At 41.9% G+C, this 17,678-nt stretch overlaps 1 protein-coding gene across 4 annotated transcripts; it reads right to left on the reverse strand.

The window, feature by feature from the left end:
- Positions 1 to 703: 703 nt before the first annotated feature.
- Positions 704 to 16,929, reverse strand: iffo1b (intermediate filament family orphan 1b). 4 transcript variants are annotated; one of them, XM_084358116.1, is made up of 9 exons: positions 15,598 to 16,929; positions 10,726 to 10,786; positions 9,658 to 9,753; positions 8,111 to 8,251; positions 7,831 to 8,015; positions 7,598 to 7,724; positions 6,070 to 6,159; positions 5,356 to 5,486; positions 704 to 4,793 (listed from the first exon to the last, which is right to left on the reverse strand). In XM_084358116.1, the coding sequence occupies exons 1-9, from the start codon at positions 16,539 to 16,541 to the stop codon at positions 4,709 to 4,711; spliced, it is 1,860 nt and encodes a 619-aa protein (XP_084214242.1). In that variant the 5' UTR covers positions 16,542 to 16,929; the 3' UTR covers positions 704 to 4,708. The 4 variants fall into 4 exon arrangements, with proteins under 4 accessions (XP_084214242.1, XP_084214241.1, XP_084214240.1 ...); XM_084358115.1 differs by having other exon boundaries at positions 7,831 to 8,018; positions 15,598 to 16,928; XM_084358114.1 differs by having other exon boundaries at positions 6,070 to 6,162; positions 15,598 to 16,927.
- Between the last annotated feature and the right edge of the window lie 749 nt (positions 16,930 to 17,678).

Consider the following 17,678-nt stretch of genomic DNA (forward strand, 5'->3'; position numbering starts at 1 on the left):
AATGAAACATGGGATCATATAGACAAAAGTTCATCCGATAAGACCCAACTTCTCAATACAAAACATACTCCTTATATTCACTAATTTGGGGGCTGGGCCGCATGGTTTGTCCAATCCTGGCTCGTTCTTTTGTTTACATCCAAATTTTGCTCACTTACTTTCCTTCTCGTGGCAAAAACAGGTGCCCCCTCCCCTTTCTGCTTGTGCCCGTCTTAAGACCTCTCTACGATATTCTCTGCTCATCCTTTTCTGCTCTACCATGGCGCCAACTTCAAATCTTGGAGGCCGGGCAAGGCGGAGCTGGAAAGGCGGGGCTGGCAGCTGCACTGACTCCTTATCTACATGTTTGGCCTTGGCTTTTCTGTGAGCAGAGCAACTCCTTCTCTCCTCCATGATCTGCTCTACTGACTGAACAACAATAATATAACATGACTTCACGCTTTCATTTGTGGTTATATTTCACTCCAAAGTAACACAATTCAGTAGTTTAATCATCACTTCAATCAATAGGTGCTTGTTCAATCAACTAGTGCAGAGCAATATGTGTTTTAACCATTCATTTATGATTCATTCACATTTAGATTAGATTCTTTAATATTTCAGTACTTGTTACCGGTTGTTATATGTTACCACTAACTACTTATTTATGATTATATGATTATATTACACTACAAAATACACAGAAATAACAAATAATGACACATTTTTCTTGTTGCTCAGTTGCATCTTTTATTCTATCAGTCTCTCTTGACACATTACATACTGTAGCTCTGCAGTGAAGCTTGTTTAGCCTAGATTACTGTCTTGATATTTAAAGCTGCATAGTCACACATCTGGAGTATTCAGTCAACATTATAATGAGAAAAATCGAATCAGAGTACTTTTGAAAAAAGGCTTCTCCTCTGAAGTGACAAGTTTTTGTCACTCACTGCCTTTGTTTACATTAAATAGCTAAATAGAGCAATCAGGTCATTTCATCTCAATTGAAAACTTAAAGCAGTTTTCTTTTCAGGTGCGTGACTGTGGACAATCTTCTTCTGCAGTCTTTGAAAACAAGTATATATCCAAAGCTATATTTCCTTTACACATATATTATCAATGCCATCAGTACAGTCATTTCGCTAAAGCATTTGCATTTCAGTATTTTTTTTACTTGAGTTATTTTTAAATTGACTTTATTTGGCAACCCCATACACTCATAAAGAAAGAGTACCAATGGAAAACATATCTCCATTGTCATTTGATTTGAATATCTACAATTTTGTCAAAAGACACTTCAGTCTCAAATTTCTCTTGTTAAGTCAATTGGACTTGTAATGTTTCCTTCTTCTTCTTCATGTTGTACATTTGCCCCAGTAAAAGTCTTTTTTAAAAAACACTCACGTTACAGACATAACACCCAAAAACACACACACTGACACATGCATACATAGAGACTCACTCAGTGTGTGAAAGTAAACCTGTACAAAGGGAAATGGTGTGTTTTTATGTCTCACACAGTTCATCTCTGACATCCTCCTTCTGTTTAGTGAAACATTGCGATTAGCGTTCAGCTGATTCCAACAGCCACACATGCAGGAGTTTATATAAGCTTCAATTAAACGGTCCTCCAAGTGAAATAAAGTCTTGAAGTCGCAGTCGAAGCAGAAGAAAAACATTTCACCTGGTTCAACCACACAGAAGAAACTACAGCCAGGACTACATTTAGTCAACAGTGTCTGATAATACAGCAGTGATAGCAGGGGGGCCGGTCCCCTGACAGTTACTGTAGCAGAGTGTCAGAGTTAAAGTTAGTTAAATGTGCACAGAAAACATAAATAAAGTAAAAATGAGGTGTTCGTGTTAATTTGTTATTCTAGTACCCCACCAGCAACATGTAAAATATGAGGAAATATGAATTGAAGAAATATAATTTTCTATTTTTACATTTGTCATTACATGTTCTACAATTAATAGTGCTGATTGTTTCATTTACATTTTTGCTTTGCTCTTCCTTTCTATGTGCAAACGCTTACAGGCTCAAAAATAGGTTTAGTTATATACATCAAGCACCTTGGTGAAATAGCTTCGGCAGCTATATTTAGTCAATCTTTTTTTTTTTCTTCCAGCAATTTCCTGTTGTTCCTTAACCTGACCATTTTATTTTGGCACTCAGCAGCTAACTTCTTTTACTATCCTTACACGGATTCAGCTCAACCATGCAGCTCTGCTCGAATAACACCGGATCCGTCTCTAATCGAAGCATTCTGTAGCAGTCACACACTTGTCACTTGTCACACTTGACTTTTCTTGTCTGGGTGTCAGTGACACAGAGAGCAGAAGGAACTGACTCAAGATCAGCTTTGAGAGGGTGCTGACTGAGTTTTAACAGCACAGGACGAAGATTGCGGCTACATTTAGAACTGAAAACAACACCTTTACGTTTCTTATGAAGCACCATGAATAGAAAATACACACCTCTGAATAGGGATGAGCGATATGGTGTCTTTTTGTAGCTAGTAAATACCTGCTTCTCATTGCCGATAAGATAAACACCAGTTTTATATTTTTCCTAACCTGTCCATAGCTCTAATAATGTATGTTAAAACACATCCTCTCTAAACCTTTTGCAGAACATTTATTGCAAATTGCAATCATGCTGTCTTCCTCCGAAACCGTAAAAAACGTGCATGCCGGCGATGACATGTTTGACTGGTGCTGCAGTTTGATGTCATGAGTTTGACAACAACGTGCTGCGCTTGTTGTTGTTCTTCTTCTGTGTCTATTGGTGGATCGCAAACCAACTTTAAAAGGTGCATATTGACACCCACTGTATCGGAGTGTGTACATGCTGCGCTTAAGTCAGTGAAAGCAACTTGGCTTTGTATTAACGGCTCTATTTATCAGCTATAGTTTGATTTTCGGCAGATAATCTATCAGTCCAGTATATATTGTGTGCCTCAAACTGTTTATCTTCGATGTTCGACGCATCTCAGATGTGTTTTTTGTTATATGATATAAATGGTGTTTCCCTAGTTGGGGTTCTAACTTTCCTTAAAAATGCTTCTGCTTCTACTTAGTTACAGACCAAATTCATTTCCAACAATTCTCACTGAGAAATTGATGTCGGTGCCTCTGTCTGGTTTCCTCTTTTCCTAAGCCTGACACCAAACAGATGGTGATTTTTAAAGCCAATAATGTAAGTACTGATTGTAGTGTGATATTTATTCATTCATAGGTTTAATGCAACGTTTACTGAGCTAGGAGCTCCAAAGTACCTCAGCGATGGATAAGATGGTTCAACTGTTGAACTGGTGGATTTCTCCCATAAACTCTAGTTTGGATGCAGCTAAATCAGAGCAAACAAACTTTCTTTTTTACTGTTTTCAGTATCATATCAAATTTATATTAGCAAGGAGGAGGAGGCACGAGGCAAAACTCTGCTGCTCCCATTTACACACACCTAAAGATTTGGTTGTTTCTTAAAATAAAATGACCACTTTTTGCTTTGCTGAATAAAGCAAAGATGTTATGATTTATTTATAACCAAGAGATGTAAGTAATTTTTCCATTTTTTGTTAAAATGTCTAAAAATGACTAGACCTTTCATATATTTTTTTGAGTTGCGTTTGTGTTACATTATATTCCCAACATTGTTCAAACAGAGAAATCCATAATAATTTTATCCAAGGTAACGCGCGTTTTATTTGGTTGCCTGTTGCTATAACTACCGGGGAAACACCAGAGGATATGGCGGGAGGTGGGGAAGGAAGTAGGCGAGGGTGACTAAACCTAACATGAGTAAAACTTTAAAACATGCCCTCATCCTTGAACTTTTCTGTCTCAGTCACATCATTTTCAACTGCAGTGGTGGTTAATAATAAAGACAACAACTCCCACGATCCATGAAACTTTTGGTCATTAGGTTTCATTGCAGCAACATACTGTGCGTTTAAGGTTTGCCTGTGATTTAGTCTGTTAGTGTACACACACAAGCTCAGAGGCTGCAGCTGTAAGGCAGTAAAATGCTGAATCATGACATCTTATTAGACATTCAAGACGCACGCTCATCATTATTAATACCAAACTCGCTGATCATTCTCAGACATACACTCATTACCTCCAGGACAACCTTTGTTGCACAACTCAGACCATCCTGCTCTGTTTTTTTTCTGTGTTTACTGGTAGAAGGTAAATAATCAGCCTGTAAATTGGTGTGAAACGGACATGAGGTTCCTCGCTTGACTAGCTGTGAGTTATCCACTATTCTTTTTATTGTGCGTGGGGTGAAAGTCATACTATGTTTTCCTGTATCCTACAGTACTGTCTCACTACACAACAAGACAAGAACAGCAATGATAAATTCAGGATCTGCAACGTTCTGAATCTTCACAGGACAATCATTTGTAATATTCATTTTCTTAAGCACCTAACACAAGATTACAGGGTCCAGCTACGAGAAGAGCTCTCCCCTCTTCAGGGCAGTGACATCTGCATGAAGGAGTCAGGACAAAAAATCAGCTCTGCTACTCAATCACAGTTCAAATGCTCAAAGTCTCCTCAGACCAAAGCTGACCGCAGGAGGAATAAACAGCATGACTCAGTAAATGAAAAGGTCTGTATGTAAACATGGTGTTGTCATAGTTACAGGTGTGTATTGCGATGGTGTGGTACTGTAGCGGGATGTCAGCAGAGGTCACGTCCCCTTTGCTGCCGGAGGGATGAAGTGTCAAGATCTCACGGCGCTCGAGGAAGATGGTGGAGATGCTGAAGAGCGGTCGCTGTCGTCAGTGGACGCAGGTGCTGCAGGGTTACTGTGATGAAGAAATACAATTTTATGTGGCACCGGAAAAAGAAAAGTGACAGTCTGCCAGTTTTCTGCCATACTTTGAGTTGCAGCGATGGCAGAAAACTGCAGGAAACCCACATGCAGACTATAAATTCAAGCACTCTCAATAACAAATGCCTATCAAAATCAAATTCCCATCTGTCAAGGATTTCAAGGACCCACGAGAATCCTGCTGTCAACTACAACTCCTCCTGTGAGCGCTCATGAGTGGAAACAGACCATGAATGCCTGTATAGTAAAGTACACTTGTAATCATTATATGTTAAAATATGTCTTCACAAATATTGTACACTAAGAAATACTTAGAAATGTAATCATAGCTGTTTAAAACAACATTGTATCATGTCGTAGACCATTTAGTAAATGTTTGAAAACTGCTTAAATGTGCTATAATGGGACTTAAAGTAAAGTGTTACTGTAGGAAACTAAAGGTCCTGTAAAATAAAGCGTTAGCTAAAGAAACAAAATGGAGGGACAGGACTGGCAGAAAGATAACACAGACTGAATCCAGTGTGTGTGAGTGTCACCTGTCTCCACTCTGTGTGATGAGTCTCCTGCAGGTCTCCATCTGAACATCCAGGCCTCTCTTCATGGAGCACATCTCCATGTACTCGTGCAGGTGTCGGTTCATGTCACTCTTCGCTGTGGCCAGTTCCAGCTGGAGTCAGAAAACACACGGTCAGACATATTTGGAATGTGTGTTTTCCATGAAAAAGTTTATTTATTTATAAGCTTCACATGCCTTTTATGTCTGCTGAAAGAACAATTTCTCAAGATGTTGAATTACTCATGTCAGAGATTGGGTAAGGGTGTATGATGTTGAAAGACCCGAAACACCCAATGACCCCAGGTTCCATCACTGATGATGTGTCTAAGTGCATCAATAGATGTATATTTAACTAAAGAAAATATGCATTACAATGCAAGTTAACAAGAAAACAGGAAGGACAGATGTATAATGGGGCTCTTGAGCCTTGATTCAGGAATGTATCAAAGCATCATGATTCACCATTAAAGATGAACAAATCAAAAACAGAAACAGAAGAACTGTGTGACACTGAATGCTGAGCCATGGCTTAAATTTGCAGGCAACAGAGCACTGCAAAAGCCTTAGGCGCATTTATAAGCAGGAAGAAAAGCTCTTGAGCTCAATGCACAATGCAAAGGGCACGATAAAAAAAAAAAGCTGACAGTACTTTTGTAACTATTTGTAATTTAGAAATATGGAGCAAGTGTCTGACCTCAATCTGGTCAATTGTCTCTTGGTATTCCTTCTCTCGGGACTTGAAAAGACATTCAGTGTCATTAATCACCTGTTCCAGACAGTCCTCCTGCTGGAGAGAAAGAGATTTTGAGTGTGTGTGTGGAGGTGGACATACATGTGACAAAATGCAGAAACATCGAGCAGTAAACAGAAATGAGTTTGTGTGCTAATCATTAAAGCAAAGTTTTATGCTCCATCAGCTCAGATTTCACTGACTAATGCAGCTCCACCCTGCAGACTGTTCGGACACCACACAGCCGGTGAATGAAAACAAACACCTACATGCATTTCTTGGAAACAAACACACTGTACACCAATACAAGCCAGACACTGCATCTGTCTCAGTGTGTGCGTGTGTGTGTGTGTGTGTGTTGTTCTGTCCTCAGATGGCCTTGCCACAGTGGAGCTGTGAAGGTCGGTGGATTCCAATGGACATCAGCTCTCATGACGTCAGAACTTTAAAAGCTTTTTTGAAATCTGAACCAACAATGTCAACACGCATGCAGCCGTCTGTAGGATGACGAGTGAAAAAGTGCACGGACTGATTCTGCTTTCTCAGCGTCGTCCTCCCTGAGAATTACACACACTGACTGAGTCAGACATCCGCTGCATCTGTAAGCCAGACATTAGTGGTGGGAGAAAAAACCCCAATTCTCAACATTATGATCACTGATAACAGACCGGGCTGTATGTCTCTTATGGCTGAATCAAGTGGATAACAAACATAAACATGTGTATCCCTTAACGTTCCAAGCTAGGCAATTTAGCTCTGCTTTGATTTGTGTATGTCTTCTTTATTATTGTCCTACTTGTTTGTCTTATATCTATGGCGACACATGGTTTTTCCAGCGCTCTGGCTTCATGGTTCTGCAGAGTGAGGCTGGACTCACACATTAAAATCCTAACCCATTCTGAAATTTAGTTGTGTCAACTAATGGCAAATCACACTACAGATTAGGTTATCATACCAGAGGGAGCAATGCACCCCCTCATGTGATCGCATGGGGTTAAGCTCCATAAAGTTCAAATATGTTGCAGCTGTTGTATTGGATTGCATGACTTGTCTAGGTGTTGCCTTTCGTTTATAGTAGAAAGATGTGTAACATTACCACATTAAAATGTCTAAAACAACTAGATCTTTGTTATTTTCTTTTGGATTTGTACTCAAATCATCCCACGTGTTTCCTACAATGATCAAACCCAGAGTGAATGTTTTATTCAAGGTACCGCTTGTCTTGATGTGTCAGAGAGTGAGGAAGGAAGTCAGCAACAGGGCTTAATGTAACATGAAACTTTAAAACATGACGTCATTTGTGAAAATTTCACGGCAGATAGATTTTCATTGGCAAACGCAGATGTCCAACAGTGCAGACAACAATTCCCATGATCCCACGCTACTTCAAGACATCATCAAGTCTTCTCTCTCATGACAGAAATGACATACTGATGGTTTAAAACCAGAGCTCAGAGGTCTCATTGGAGTGAGTCATGTGACCGCAGCCTACCTCTCCTGGTGGGTGGGTGGGGTCAGGAGGTAAAGTGCATCCTGGGAAGTCTTCCCAAAGAAGCAGCGTCTCCTCAGTTTCCTCCCAGGCCAGACTGTCACAATCATCCTCAAACTCACATTCACGCCTTAAAATAAAAACAGACATACGCACATTGAAATATAATTAGCCAAAGTGCAGGACTGAAGGACACTGACATTACACTCATCGTATCGCAAAGTCAGACCACTCACAGTTGGTTCAGCATCCTCTGCATCTCCTCATTGATCTGATTGGCCGATGAACTGCAGTGCTCTTCGTCTTTGACCACGCCCCCGTCAGTCTCAGAGGTGCTGACTGTTTTGTCACAATCACTGACGTTCAAGGACAGGGGCGTTTGTTTCCGGTGGCAGTTCAGGGGAGATTGGTTGTTTGGAACCTGCTGGGAAATATTCAGGATTCAGACCAACGATATCAACATATACAGCACAAACCTTCACAGTAAGTGGATTTGATAAATTAACTTCCTGGTACCTGGTACATCTGGATCACATCTTCGCAGTTCCTCTGCTGAGCGACGTCACAGAGGCGAGCGGTGATATCGATCCTGCGGCAGATGTCCATGTCGACCTTCATGGCTTTCTCCTGGATCTTACTGTCCAACTCTGATAAGTTCTACAGAGAGGATGCAGGGAACCAGATGAGACAGACAAAAGGGAAAACTTTCTAGAAAATACTTCTATCTACAGCTGTATAAAAGCCAAAAAATCACAGATTTTTGGATCAATGAAGAAATTAAATGAAGAAGAATAACTTTTGGGTTGCAAAAACTCTCTGGTTGACTGATTTCTTCCTCTAGCATGACCTCGTATTTCTATAACATACATATGTTTCTATTTGATAGTAATGCAGGTATAAATGTAGGTACTTCATGTAAGGTCAGTGGGTTTCTTTCTTATTCTAATAACCCACCCAGTCTGCAGGTGTAAATATGAATCAGTTGATAATAAGTTGACTGGCTCCGTAGCCCTGCATCAAATGGTAAAAAGGTTTGGCATTGGTCCAGTAGATCACCTCAGCTGGAAGTTGCAACGTTCATCAAAGTACGTCCACTGAAAGCGACTGTTTTTGCCACTGACAGACTGGCATTGTTGTTGTGAAGTGTCTGACAACATTATGGCATCCTCACAAAAAGATAAACCTTTTTATTCGAGAGTAAAATCCTAACCAGAATCAGATCTTAACCAGAAAGAGACACTATGCTGATCTCACCAAATCCACCAGACTCCATTTACAGACACATTAATCTTATCACCGTAAAACAGACTTCATTTAAACTCAGCAGGTTCCGCTTTCCACTGTTCCGACAACATCACCAACTCTGGTTTGGTCAAATTAAACCCTTAATTCACCACATTAGATGTAAGAATATCGGGAAAGGAGCAAGAGGGAGGGCAGACATCACTGTAGCAGTGGGGGGGAAACACAAGTGTGTAGAGCCATAACATTTTCTGATCTAACTTGGTGGACTAAGGGTTTAAATCAACCAAACCGTCTTTATCTTTATTTTAATGTTAATGTTGTTGAATGGTTTACGATAATAAAATTACTGTTTCTCTCCATTTTTTCCTCAGCATTATCAAACACTTATAATAACAATCTGAGCCAGTCAGGGGGAAAAAACAAGCACTTTTAGTGGACCTCAAAGGTAATGTTGCAGCCAGTGTCACAGCTGTGGGCTGAGGTCATCTACTGGACCGGTTCCAAAACCTTTTGTACCCATTAGTCAGTTGGTCAAAGCGTTGGAGGGGTCCTCCTCGTAAAGGTCTAGCTAAAAAGACGAGCTGGAGGAGGATAAACACCTCCCAGAGATCTCTTTCCACTGGCAACAAACCTGGCAACCCAAAGTTAATGGATTATTACTGACACCTAAAACATGACTCATTATGGAGTTTTGTTTAAGATATCACACTCAAGCCATCGGTTTCAACTTATACAGCTTTTATACAGGGTTTCTTAGTAACAATACATAATAATATAATTTTACTTTAGTGATTTAAAGAGTTGAATGCTAGGCTCACATTGCTCATGAGGCCTTTGAAGAGAACCAGCTCTGCCTTCAGATGCTGAACTCTGAGAGCCAGCTCGTCCTGACAGCCTTCACTCTCCTGCAGGTCCTGCACACATAAAGAAAGCCATGAAGACCACACATGAACAGTACATGTAAGTGCAAACATGCCCACATACACACACAGAGCAGGCCTGGCACATCAGTTGACTCTACTGGATATTAGCCTACGTCGGCAAACAGCACAAAAACATCGTAAATCCTAAATGCATAATCTTCTCAGGGGAACTGCAGATTTGACTGATGGCATCATAATTCTCTCTTCTCCCTGATGACTTATTCATACAGTATGTGCTGCAAGTCTGGTCCGGCTTTTTCAAGTTTCAGCTGGCGGTTTGCTGCTTGTGGTCTCATGTCAATGTGGTGCTGCAGGCAAAACAGGGTCAGGTGCAGATAGATTCCTGGCAATGATAAACGTGCACTCGAACTCACAAGTACATAAACACGTGCACACACCTACCCACCCACACAGGAAATCAACAAAGCATTTGTTGGAAGGAAGCACAAACACAACAGCAGGTGTCAGATAAAAAGCAAAGCTCCATTTTATCCAGAATAGAAGATTTCTGCAACTTTTAAATGAGACGAGTTCGTGCACTTTAATGAGTTGCTGGTCAGTGGTCAAAGACAAACAGAAAACAAATTATAAGAGTGCAGCAGCTTTGAATGAGTCAGGACTTGAACCAATGTAATAATGATAGATGTTGCAGAAAGGAGATGATCAGTGCCTTCAGAGTGAGAGCTTACCGCCTCCTGCAGCTGCACTATACTCTATTTAAACCAGCTCATCAGTTTAATGAGAACTAAACATCTAAGATATTTAACCACTGACCAGAAAACACGCCTGGTAGCTTGCTGTCACCACTTACAATTTATTTTGGTTGTCTTAATGAGTCATGCTGATGTCAAAGCTGTCAAACAAATATGAGGACATAAGACGCTTCGATTAAGACACACTGCATTGTTGACCTCCTGCCATGTGTACCCACACACACACACACAAAGATTTGCATAATGTTACCTCCTGTAGGTCAGCAATTTTCTGTTGCAGATCCATCCTCATAGTGTATTCCTCTTCCCATCTAAGAGACACACGGATAAAATGAGAAAACAATCTTTTAGTGTTTATCTTAATGTAAACAGAGAGACAGAGAACATACAGGCCATGGGTTACATCCATTATTGTGTACATATAAATATGTGACTGTGTATTTGGCCCCATGTGCCCAAGGTCACGGGCAGGTATAAATGGACCCATGACTAAACTACTTCAGAGGTGTTAAAGGGAAAAAAGGCTAAAATCACTCAAGCCAGATTTTATACAACTTTAAGTGGATCTGTCTTGCCAAACCACCACAATATGACAATCTCCTCCCAACACATATCATCACATGACGCTGGCGTTCAGGATTCTCCAAAAAGCAGACGGATTATAGAATTAGATGTATGAAGCTGTAACCTTTGACAGACTCTGTAATGGTGACACTGTTTCTAAATGACCTAAAATCTAGTTAAGCATTTCTGTACATCTGCTGAAATAGAAACAACAATAAGCTGCTATCGGTCCAGCTCAACATGAAAATGGCATCCGCTACTAACATAAAACATCTGACTGGACACTTAATTCACTTAAAAGTTCAAGTAGTGCTATGGCGCTGTGTTTCTGTGTGTGAGGTGTCATGGTTTCACACTATTCACTGATCTGCATCTGGTGCTAACACACCAAGAAATGCAGCAATGAACCAGCACAGACACGGAAGACAGCAAGTAAACATGGTTGTAAAGAGGGATGGAAACCAAGAAACAGAACTGTTGAGGCCCGGTTCCAAACTCTCTGATCCATCACAATCATACGCCTCTGAGCTTACCAATTCCTTGTATCGATGCGGGCAGGTTTTTCTGACAGCTGTGCATTGCAAAACAATGACATCACACCCATGCGTCTACCTTGGTGGAAACAACAAGGAGGAGTCATGACGTAGGGGAAGAAATGGTGCAAATCGCGGCTTCATTTCACCAAGAATGATGACAACAGTGCTCGTTGTAATTTTTGGTAAAATGGTAATTTCAAGCCAGGGTGGAAATACCAGCGATATGCTGAAACATCGGTCTACACAGCCTAAATTCCAGGAATGTCTGCATGTAGTTTTCGTGGCTTCATTTGACAGGACAGGTGAAGAGCAACAGAAAACGAGGAGAAAGAGGGAGAGAAGACATCTAGCAAAGGGCCACAGGCTGGGATCAACCTGAGCTGCTGCACCCAGGACACAGCCTCTGGGGTGCACGCTCTACATGTTGAGCTCCTGGGGCACCACAGCAATGCTATGTATCTCTACACTCTACACATGAGTGGCACTACTTCCCAAATAAGCAGCATGTCTGTTACTGAGGGTAAATGTCTAATGTAATAATAACATCAGTGCCACGCAGATAGGCTTCGCATATTTTTTCTATGAATATAAAAACCTAAACTAGATAGATAACCAATAGAAAAAGCTTTATTTTTAATAAGTACCCAGTTAAGTGTGGACATAATAATAATAAATAATGAGAGACAGTTGCTACAGCCAAATTGTGAATGTTTAACAGCTTTGCAAATGTTATTTGAACGAAAACACACTCAAGGACACACACAAGGCATTTTGGTGAGTAACACTGGATGTTAACATAAATGTTGTTGTTTACGAGAAAACTCCATATGGCACCTTAAGAATAACCCTAAAAAACTGCATTTCTGCATCAGTCAACGCCAAATGCAAGTTGAGGAACGACACAAGCACAAGAGGCTGACCATCAAGTGCTAGATTATCATTTTATATGCACAAAAATTGCAACTGGATTTCAATCTGGCTGATTGCCTCTCGATCTGACATTAAAATGTAAATGCAGTTTGCAAGTTGCATGAAACAATCGGGTGTAAATGGGAAAAGTGTGACTGAGTCAGTGAGTGATTTGCTTATTCACTCCCTAATGAATCGCTGGTTTGATGAATTGTGTGCATGAATCTGAGCTTTAATACATCTAAAAGCCTGAGCACCGATCCTGCATGTGACTTCATACAACACACGTGCCCATGGGGGGGACATCCACTCACTGCAGAGTCTGTAGCCTCTTATATAAATGCTGTTTGAAATGCAGAATGCTGCGGCACGTCTACACCTATAGGGAATACTAAATCTGAAAGAAACTGAGTCATGAAGCAGGAGTTGTTGTTGTCGTAGAGGAGGTGTGTTTGATCGGTAAGGTGAGAGCGTGCAGAAAGCAGAGAAGTGCTTCCTTCTGCAAGCCAAGCCCCCGTCCGGCCGTTACAGCTTGCAGTGCATGCTGCATTGCAGATACAGCGTGGAGAGGGGAGAGGGGAGAGGGGGGTGCGCAGTGGGAAGAAAGGGGGAGAGGAAGTGCTCAGCGTGTGAGGTTTCTGTGCGAAAGAGAAGGTGAAACTGTGGTGGGCAGAGTGGAAGGAATGAGGGGGCAGAAGGAGGGTTAAGAAGAGCTGGAAGAAGGTAAAAAAAAAAGATTGACTAAAGACGGAAAAAGCACCAAAATCTTTAGAAACAAATGGGATACATAGGTGGTTATTAAGTCCTCAAAAAGATGGAAAATGACTCACAGGGGCAACAAAAAGCATTTCATTATTGAATTGAGATCTGTTGTAAATATCTGACTGCATCAGTAATGATCATTTATCTGAACGAGCGAGTTTCGCTGGGAGGAACAGACTTAAATGTCCCCATTGTACCGAGGTAAACTGACACCTACAGTCAGCTCACATTGGCTGAGGAACAGCCCAGAGCCCGAACAGAAGGCTGAACAGAAACTGATTGAACACCGAGTGGGATAAACAAAAACAAACCAAAACAAAAGTGTTGATGGTAAAAACCATCCACTCTTGAGTCCCTGCGTACGGTTACATCACTTGTCTGGTGTCACACACTCCTGGGCAGTTTGTTCACAAAGAGCCCACTGTGCTGCGGTCGGTATCTCCTCTGTGAAGAATGCATGGCTGCTCATTTGGACCTAACTTGAGGGAATTCGGTGATGAATGTGCTGGAGGCTACTGGAGCTCACGCAGGGCAGATAACACGTAACCAAATTCACGATAAGTCGACTAGACGTGGGCTGATTTCTCCAAGAAAGAGAGCTCACCTTGTGCTGAAAAGTGATCAGCTTTCTCCTGGAAATCACATTTAAACAGGTGATGTCATCAGGTGACACACTGTTGTAAAATGGTACGATGATGATAAATAAGAAGTGACTGTGTGTTCAGGGAAGTTCTGTTTGAGTTCGATTGTTTTCATAATGAATAAACTGTTTTGTCTATAAAATGTGATTAAAAAAAGTCTGAAATGCCCCTCAGAGTGCCCCAGACCTGAGAGTAATGTCATCAAATTGCTCATTTTCTTCCAAAATGCAAAAATATTTATTCAATTGTCGTATGAATCAGAACAACACTTTCACATTTATCAAGTTAGAATGTTTATTAAATGTCACTTTATTTTGGAAGGAAACGAAAGAAGAGGAATGGCTGGATTTGAAAAAGAAGATATCTCTGGTTGTCCATAATGAGTCCAGCAGTGTTATAGGAGTGCGATGCAACCTGCCTTCTACATTACCCACAATGCAACTTAGCCACTGAGTGACATCACTGGAGGCAATTTAAGACCCCAAGACCTGGAAACACACTTTGATGTGTAAAATTGACCGAGTTACCCTTTAAGTAAAAAAGATAATCATATTCTGTTTTTGTCTGTTTTTGTCTCTCTCGCTGTCTTTCTTTTTTTTCCTGAGAGGTAGTAAATGTTTTTTTTATGTATTTAGGTTGTGTTTGTGTAGTTTTGGTGCTGTGTTTATCGTTTTTGTCTGTTCTTTGGTGAGTAATGTGATGTGTTTGTTAATAAAAGGAAAAAAAAACAGAACAATAATCTTACTTTCTGAGAAGCGACAAGACGGAAACAATTAATCTATTACAAAAATAGCTCCATCTAATCATCTCAGCTTGAGATCCAACATAAGTTTTAAGGCTGTGAATCACAAATGTCCCAGTAAAATCACTCTTGGTGCTGGTAAATTGGGTTGCAGCTAACAGTTAGTTTCATTGTCAGTTAATCAGAAGTTTATTTTCCTGATTAATCTGTTAATTGTTTGGTCAGAAGATGTCGATCGATGTGACGTCCTCACGTCTTGTTTTGTCCACAACCCAAACATATTCAGTTTACTGTGATAGAGGAGTAAAGAAACCAGACAACATAACTTAAATATATATTTTTCTTTAAAAAACTACTCAAACTGATTAATCGATTATCAAATAGCTAATAGGTGAAAACTAATCAGATCTACAGTTAAAGCACCAGAGGTTTGTTTCAATAAGAGGCCTGTCTGGACCACCTCCTAGATTTGTCTTTAGATGACATCATCAGTACCTCTTGACACCATCTTGTCCAGTTTCACAAGATAAAAACCTGCTGCTTAATCATCATGAACTCTGTTTGTGTGGATTTTCCCTAATATTCCTGTAACTGAGCCACCCATGGGTGAGTCATGGAGCTTTGAAGTGAACATTTGTGCCACAGACTGATCTTCACACCTCTCTTTTAAGCTCTGACCTTCATTCTTCTTTATATTTAGCTCATGACAGGTGGGTTTTTTTATTTTTTTTTATTTCTAGCAGCAGCACCTGCCTCGGTGGTCAGCCATGAAGCGGACGCAGGGTCAGGCTGGAGGTGATGGATGGATGGTTGGATGGAGCGGCTTTGTGCTGACTCTGCTTGGGGTGGAGACAGCTGGGCTGCAGCTGCTTTACGGCTCCAAAGCAGAACATTACACACACTTAAGAAAGCTACATGTGCCCTGCAGGCCTGTTACAAGCGTAATAAAAGGCTTTCACTCCATTTACCTGCGTTTGTACTCGTCTCTCTCCCTCTTCACTTTGGCCAGGACGTTGTACAGCGCTCTAATCTCGGGGGTGATGGTGTCAATCTGGACCCCGACTCCATCGGGGTGCATCCAGGACACTCCTGGGCTGGTCAGACGCTCCGCACCAGAGCCAAACTTGCGGGTGTGGTTGTAGGACCAGATGGTGCCTGGGAGGAAGCGTGGAGGAGGGTTGGTGGAGGTCCCCTGGGCTGTGGTGGTGTTGAGGGCAGATCTAGGGGCCGAGCCAGGGGAGTCCACACAGGGAGAGGACTGGCTGATGGTGATGGACGGGTTACAGGTGTTTGTTTGGGTTGAGCTGGAGTTTTCGGCTGCGGGTGGGAACAGTGTTGTAGGCCTCCTGGCTGAGTTGTTGGTGTTGTGGAAGGGGAGGGATCCGGGCCTCAGCGGTATGGTCCCCACAAATCCTGTCTGCACACCTGTCTCCTGGGTCTCACAGCATCCACCTTGACAGCCCTTGTTGGCATCCAGCGCCTGTTGTAGCTGCTTCTCTAAAATCTTATTCCTGCGCTCTAACTCGTGCACTTTCGCCAAAAAGCATCTGAACCTCAGGTTGAGGGTTTTCAGGACGCTGATGTTGGATCCCAGGTCGTTTCTGAGAGCCATGGCTGCGGGGGGATGCGGCACAGCGCGGGGCTGGTAGTGGCTGCTGGGGTGGAGGTAAGGTGACGTCTGGGAGGGTGCGGTGAAGTCAGGCCCCGGCTGATCAGGCCCGGAGTCAGGCTGCTCACCCAGGAGGAAAGACGCCGGGTCGGCACCGAAAAGGGCGTCGGGGAGGAGGCCTGAGGGCGAGTCTGGGTGTCCGGGAGTGTGGCTCTGCTGCGGATGCTGTTGGAGATGCGTATTGGCCCCCAACAAAGGATTCATGCTATGGTATGGAAAACTAAAGCGCTGCAGATCTGGCATGAACACGGACGGGAATTATCTTGCTCCAAATGACTGAATGAATAATAAATAGCTGTTAAACCAACGCCGTGCGCACAGAAGAAGCCAGTATTCACCTGCTTATATAACCGCCTCTAAATAAGAATCTTTATCCTTAAAGCTGAGCGGTCTTAACGTCGGCGGGTGGATCCGTGATCCTTCACCGTCCGCAAACTAAACACCAAGAAGCGGCTCCAGACGGGCTGCGAGCGGGGAGAGCAACGCGGGACCGGAGCCTCGGTCGGATGCTCTGCAAAAAACAAACGCGATTTAACGAAGGAAAAAAGACGCAGAGCGTGAATGAATAACAATGAAATCCAGTGTCACCGCGTCACTGAAGTTCTGGCAACAAGATGTGACCGCAGGCTGGAGGAGAGCTGCGGGATTGGAAGAGGGCAGCTACCGTAAATACCCGACCAGAGGCGCGCTGATCCGTTAACTCTTTGTTTTCTGTGGAGTACGACACTCATCAGGGCTGGACTTCATGGAGAAATAGGAGCCAGTCATGAGTGATAAACACAAACTAGAATACAATCTTCAAAAGCTTAATAAAGCACGTTAAAAAAAAATGGATTGATTAGGTTATTAATCAGGCAGCTGCCCCAAAACACAGGAGCCCAGAGCCAGCAGGCCTCACTTTCACTGTTTGTGATCACCTGATTATTGGAAGTTAATATCAACTGACATGATAATTGGAGCTGTGATTAGTCATTTCATTACTGTTTTTCAGCCATTTTTCAAGCATTAATGTAAGAAATATCCTTTTTCCAGCTTCTTAAAGGCACAGTTCACCCAAAAATCAAAAATATACAGGCTTGTTTTCATCTTATCTGCAGTGCTATTCATCCATCTAGATCAGTGTTTTCTCAAACGCTTTCAGACCAGGGACAGTTGAACCAATAAAAAAAAGACCACAGACCATTAAGGAATCTGAAGTTTTGATTTAAAAAGACAGTTAAGATGTTATACAGCATTTTTTTTAAAAGTAAATACACAAACCAAAGTGTAAAAATGACAACTATCTGTTTGAATGAGATGTCATGTTCCCAGAAACTGGACTATAGAGAGCTGAAGTCCCGCTCCCTCCAGTTAGCTCCATGGGACCTTATTTTTTGGAAA

This window comes from Pagrus pagrus (genome assembly GCF_965226575.1).
Source record: "Pagrus pagrus genome assembly, chromosome: 7".
Classification (NCBI taxonomy): Eukaryota; Metazoa; Chordata; class Actinopteri; order Spariformes; family Sparidae; genus Pagrus; species Pagrus pagrus.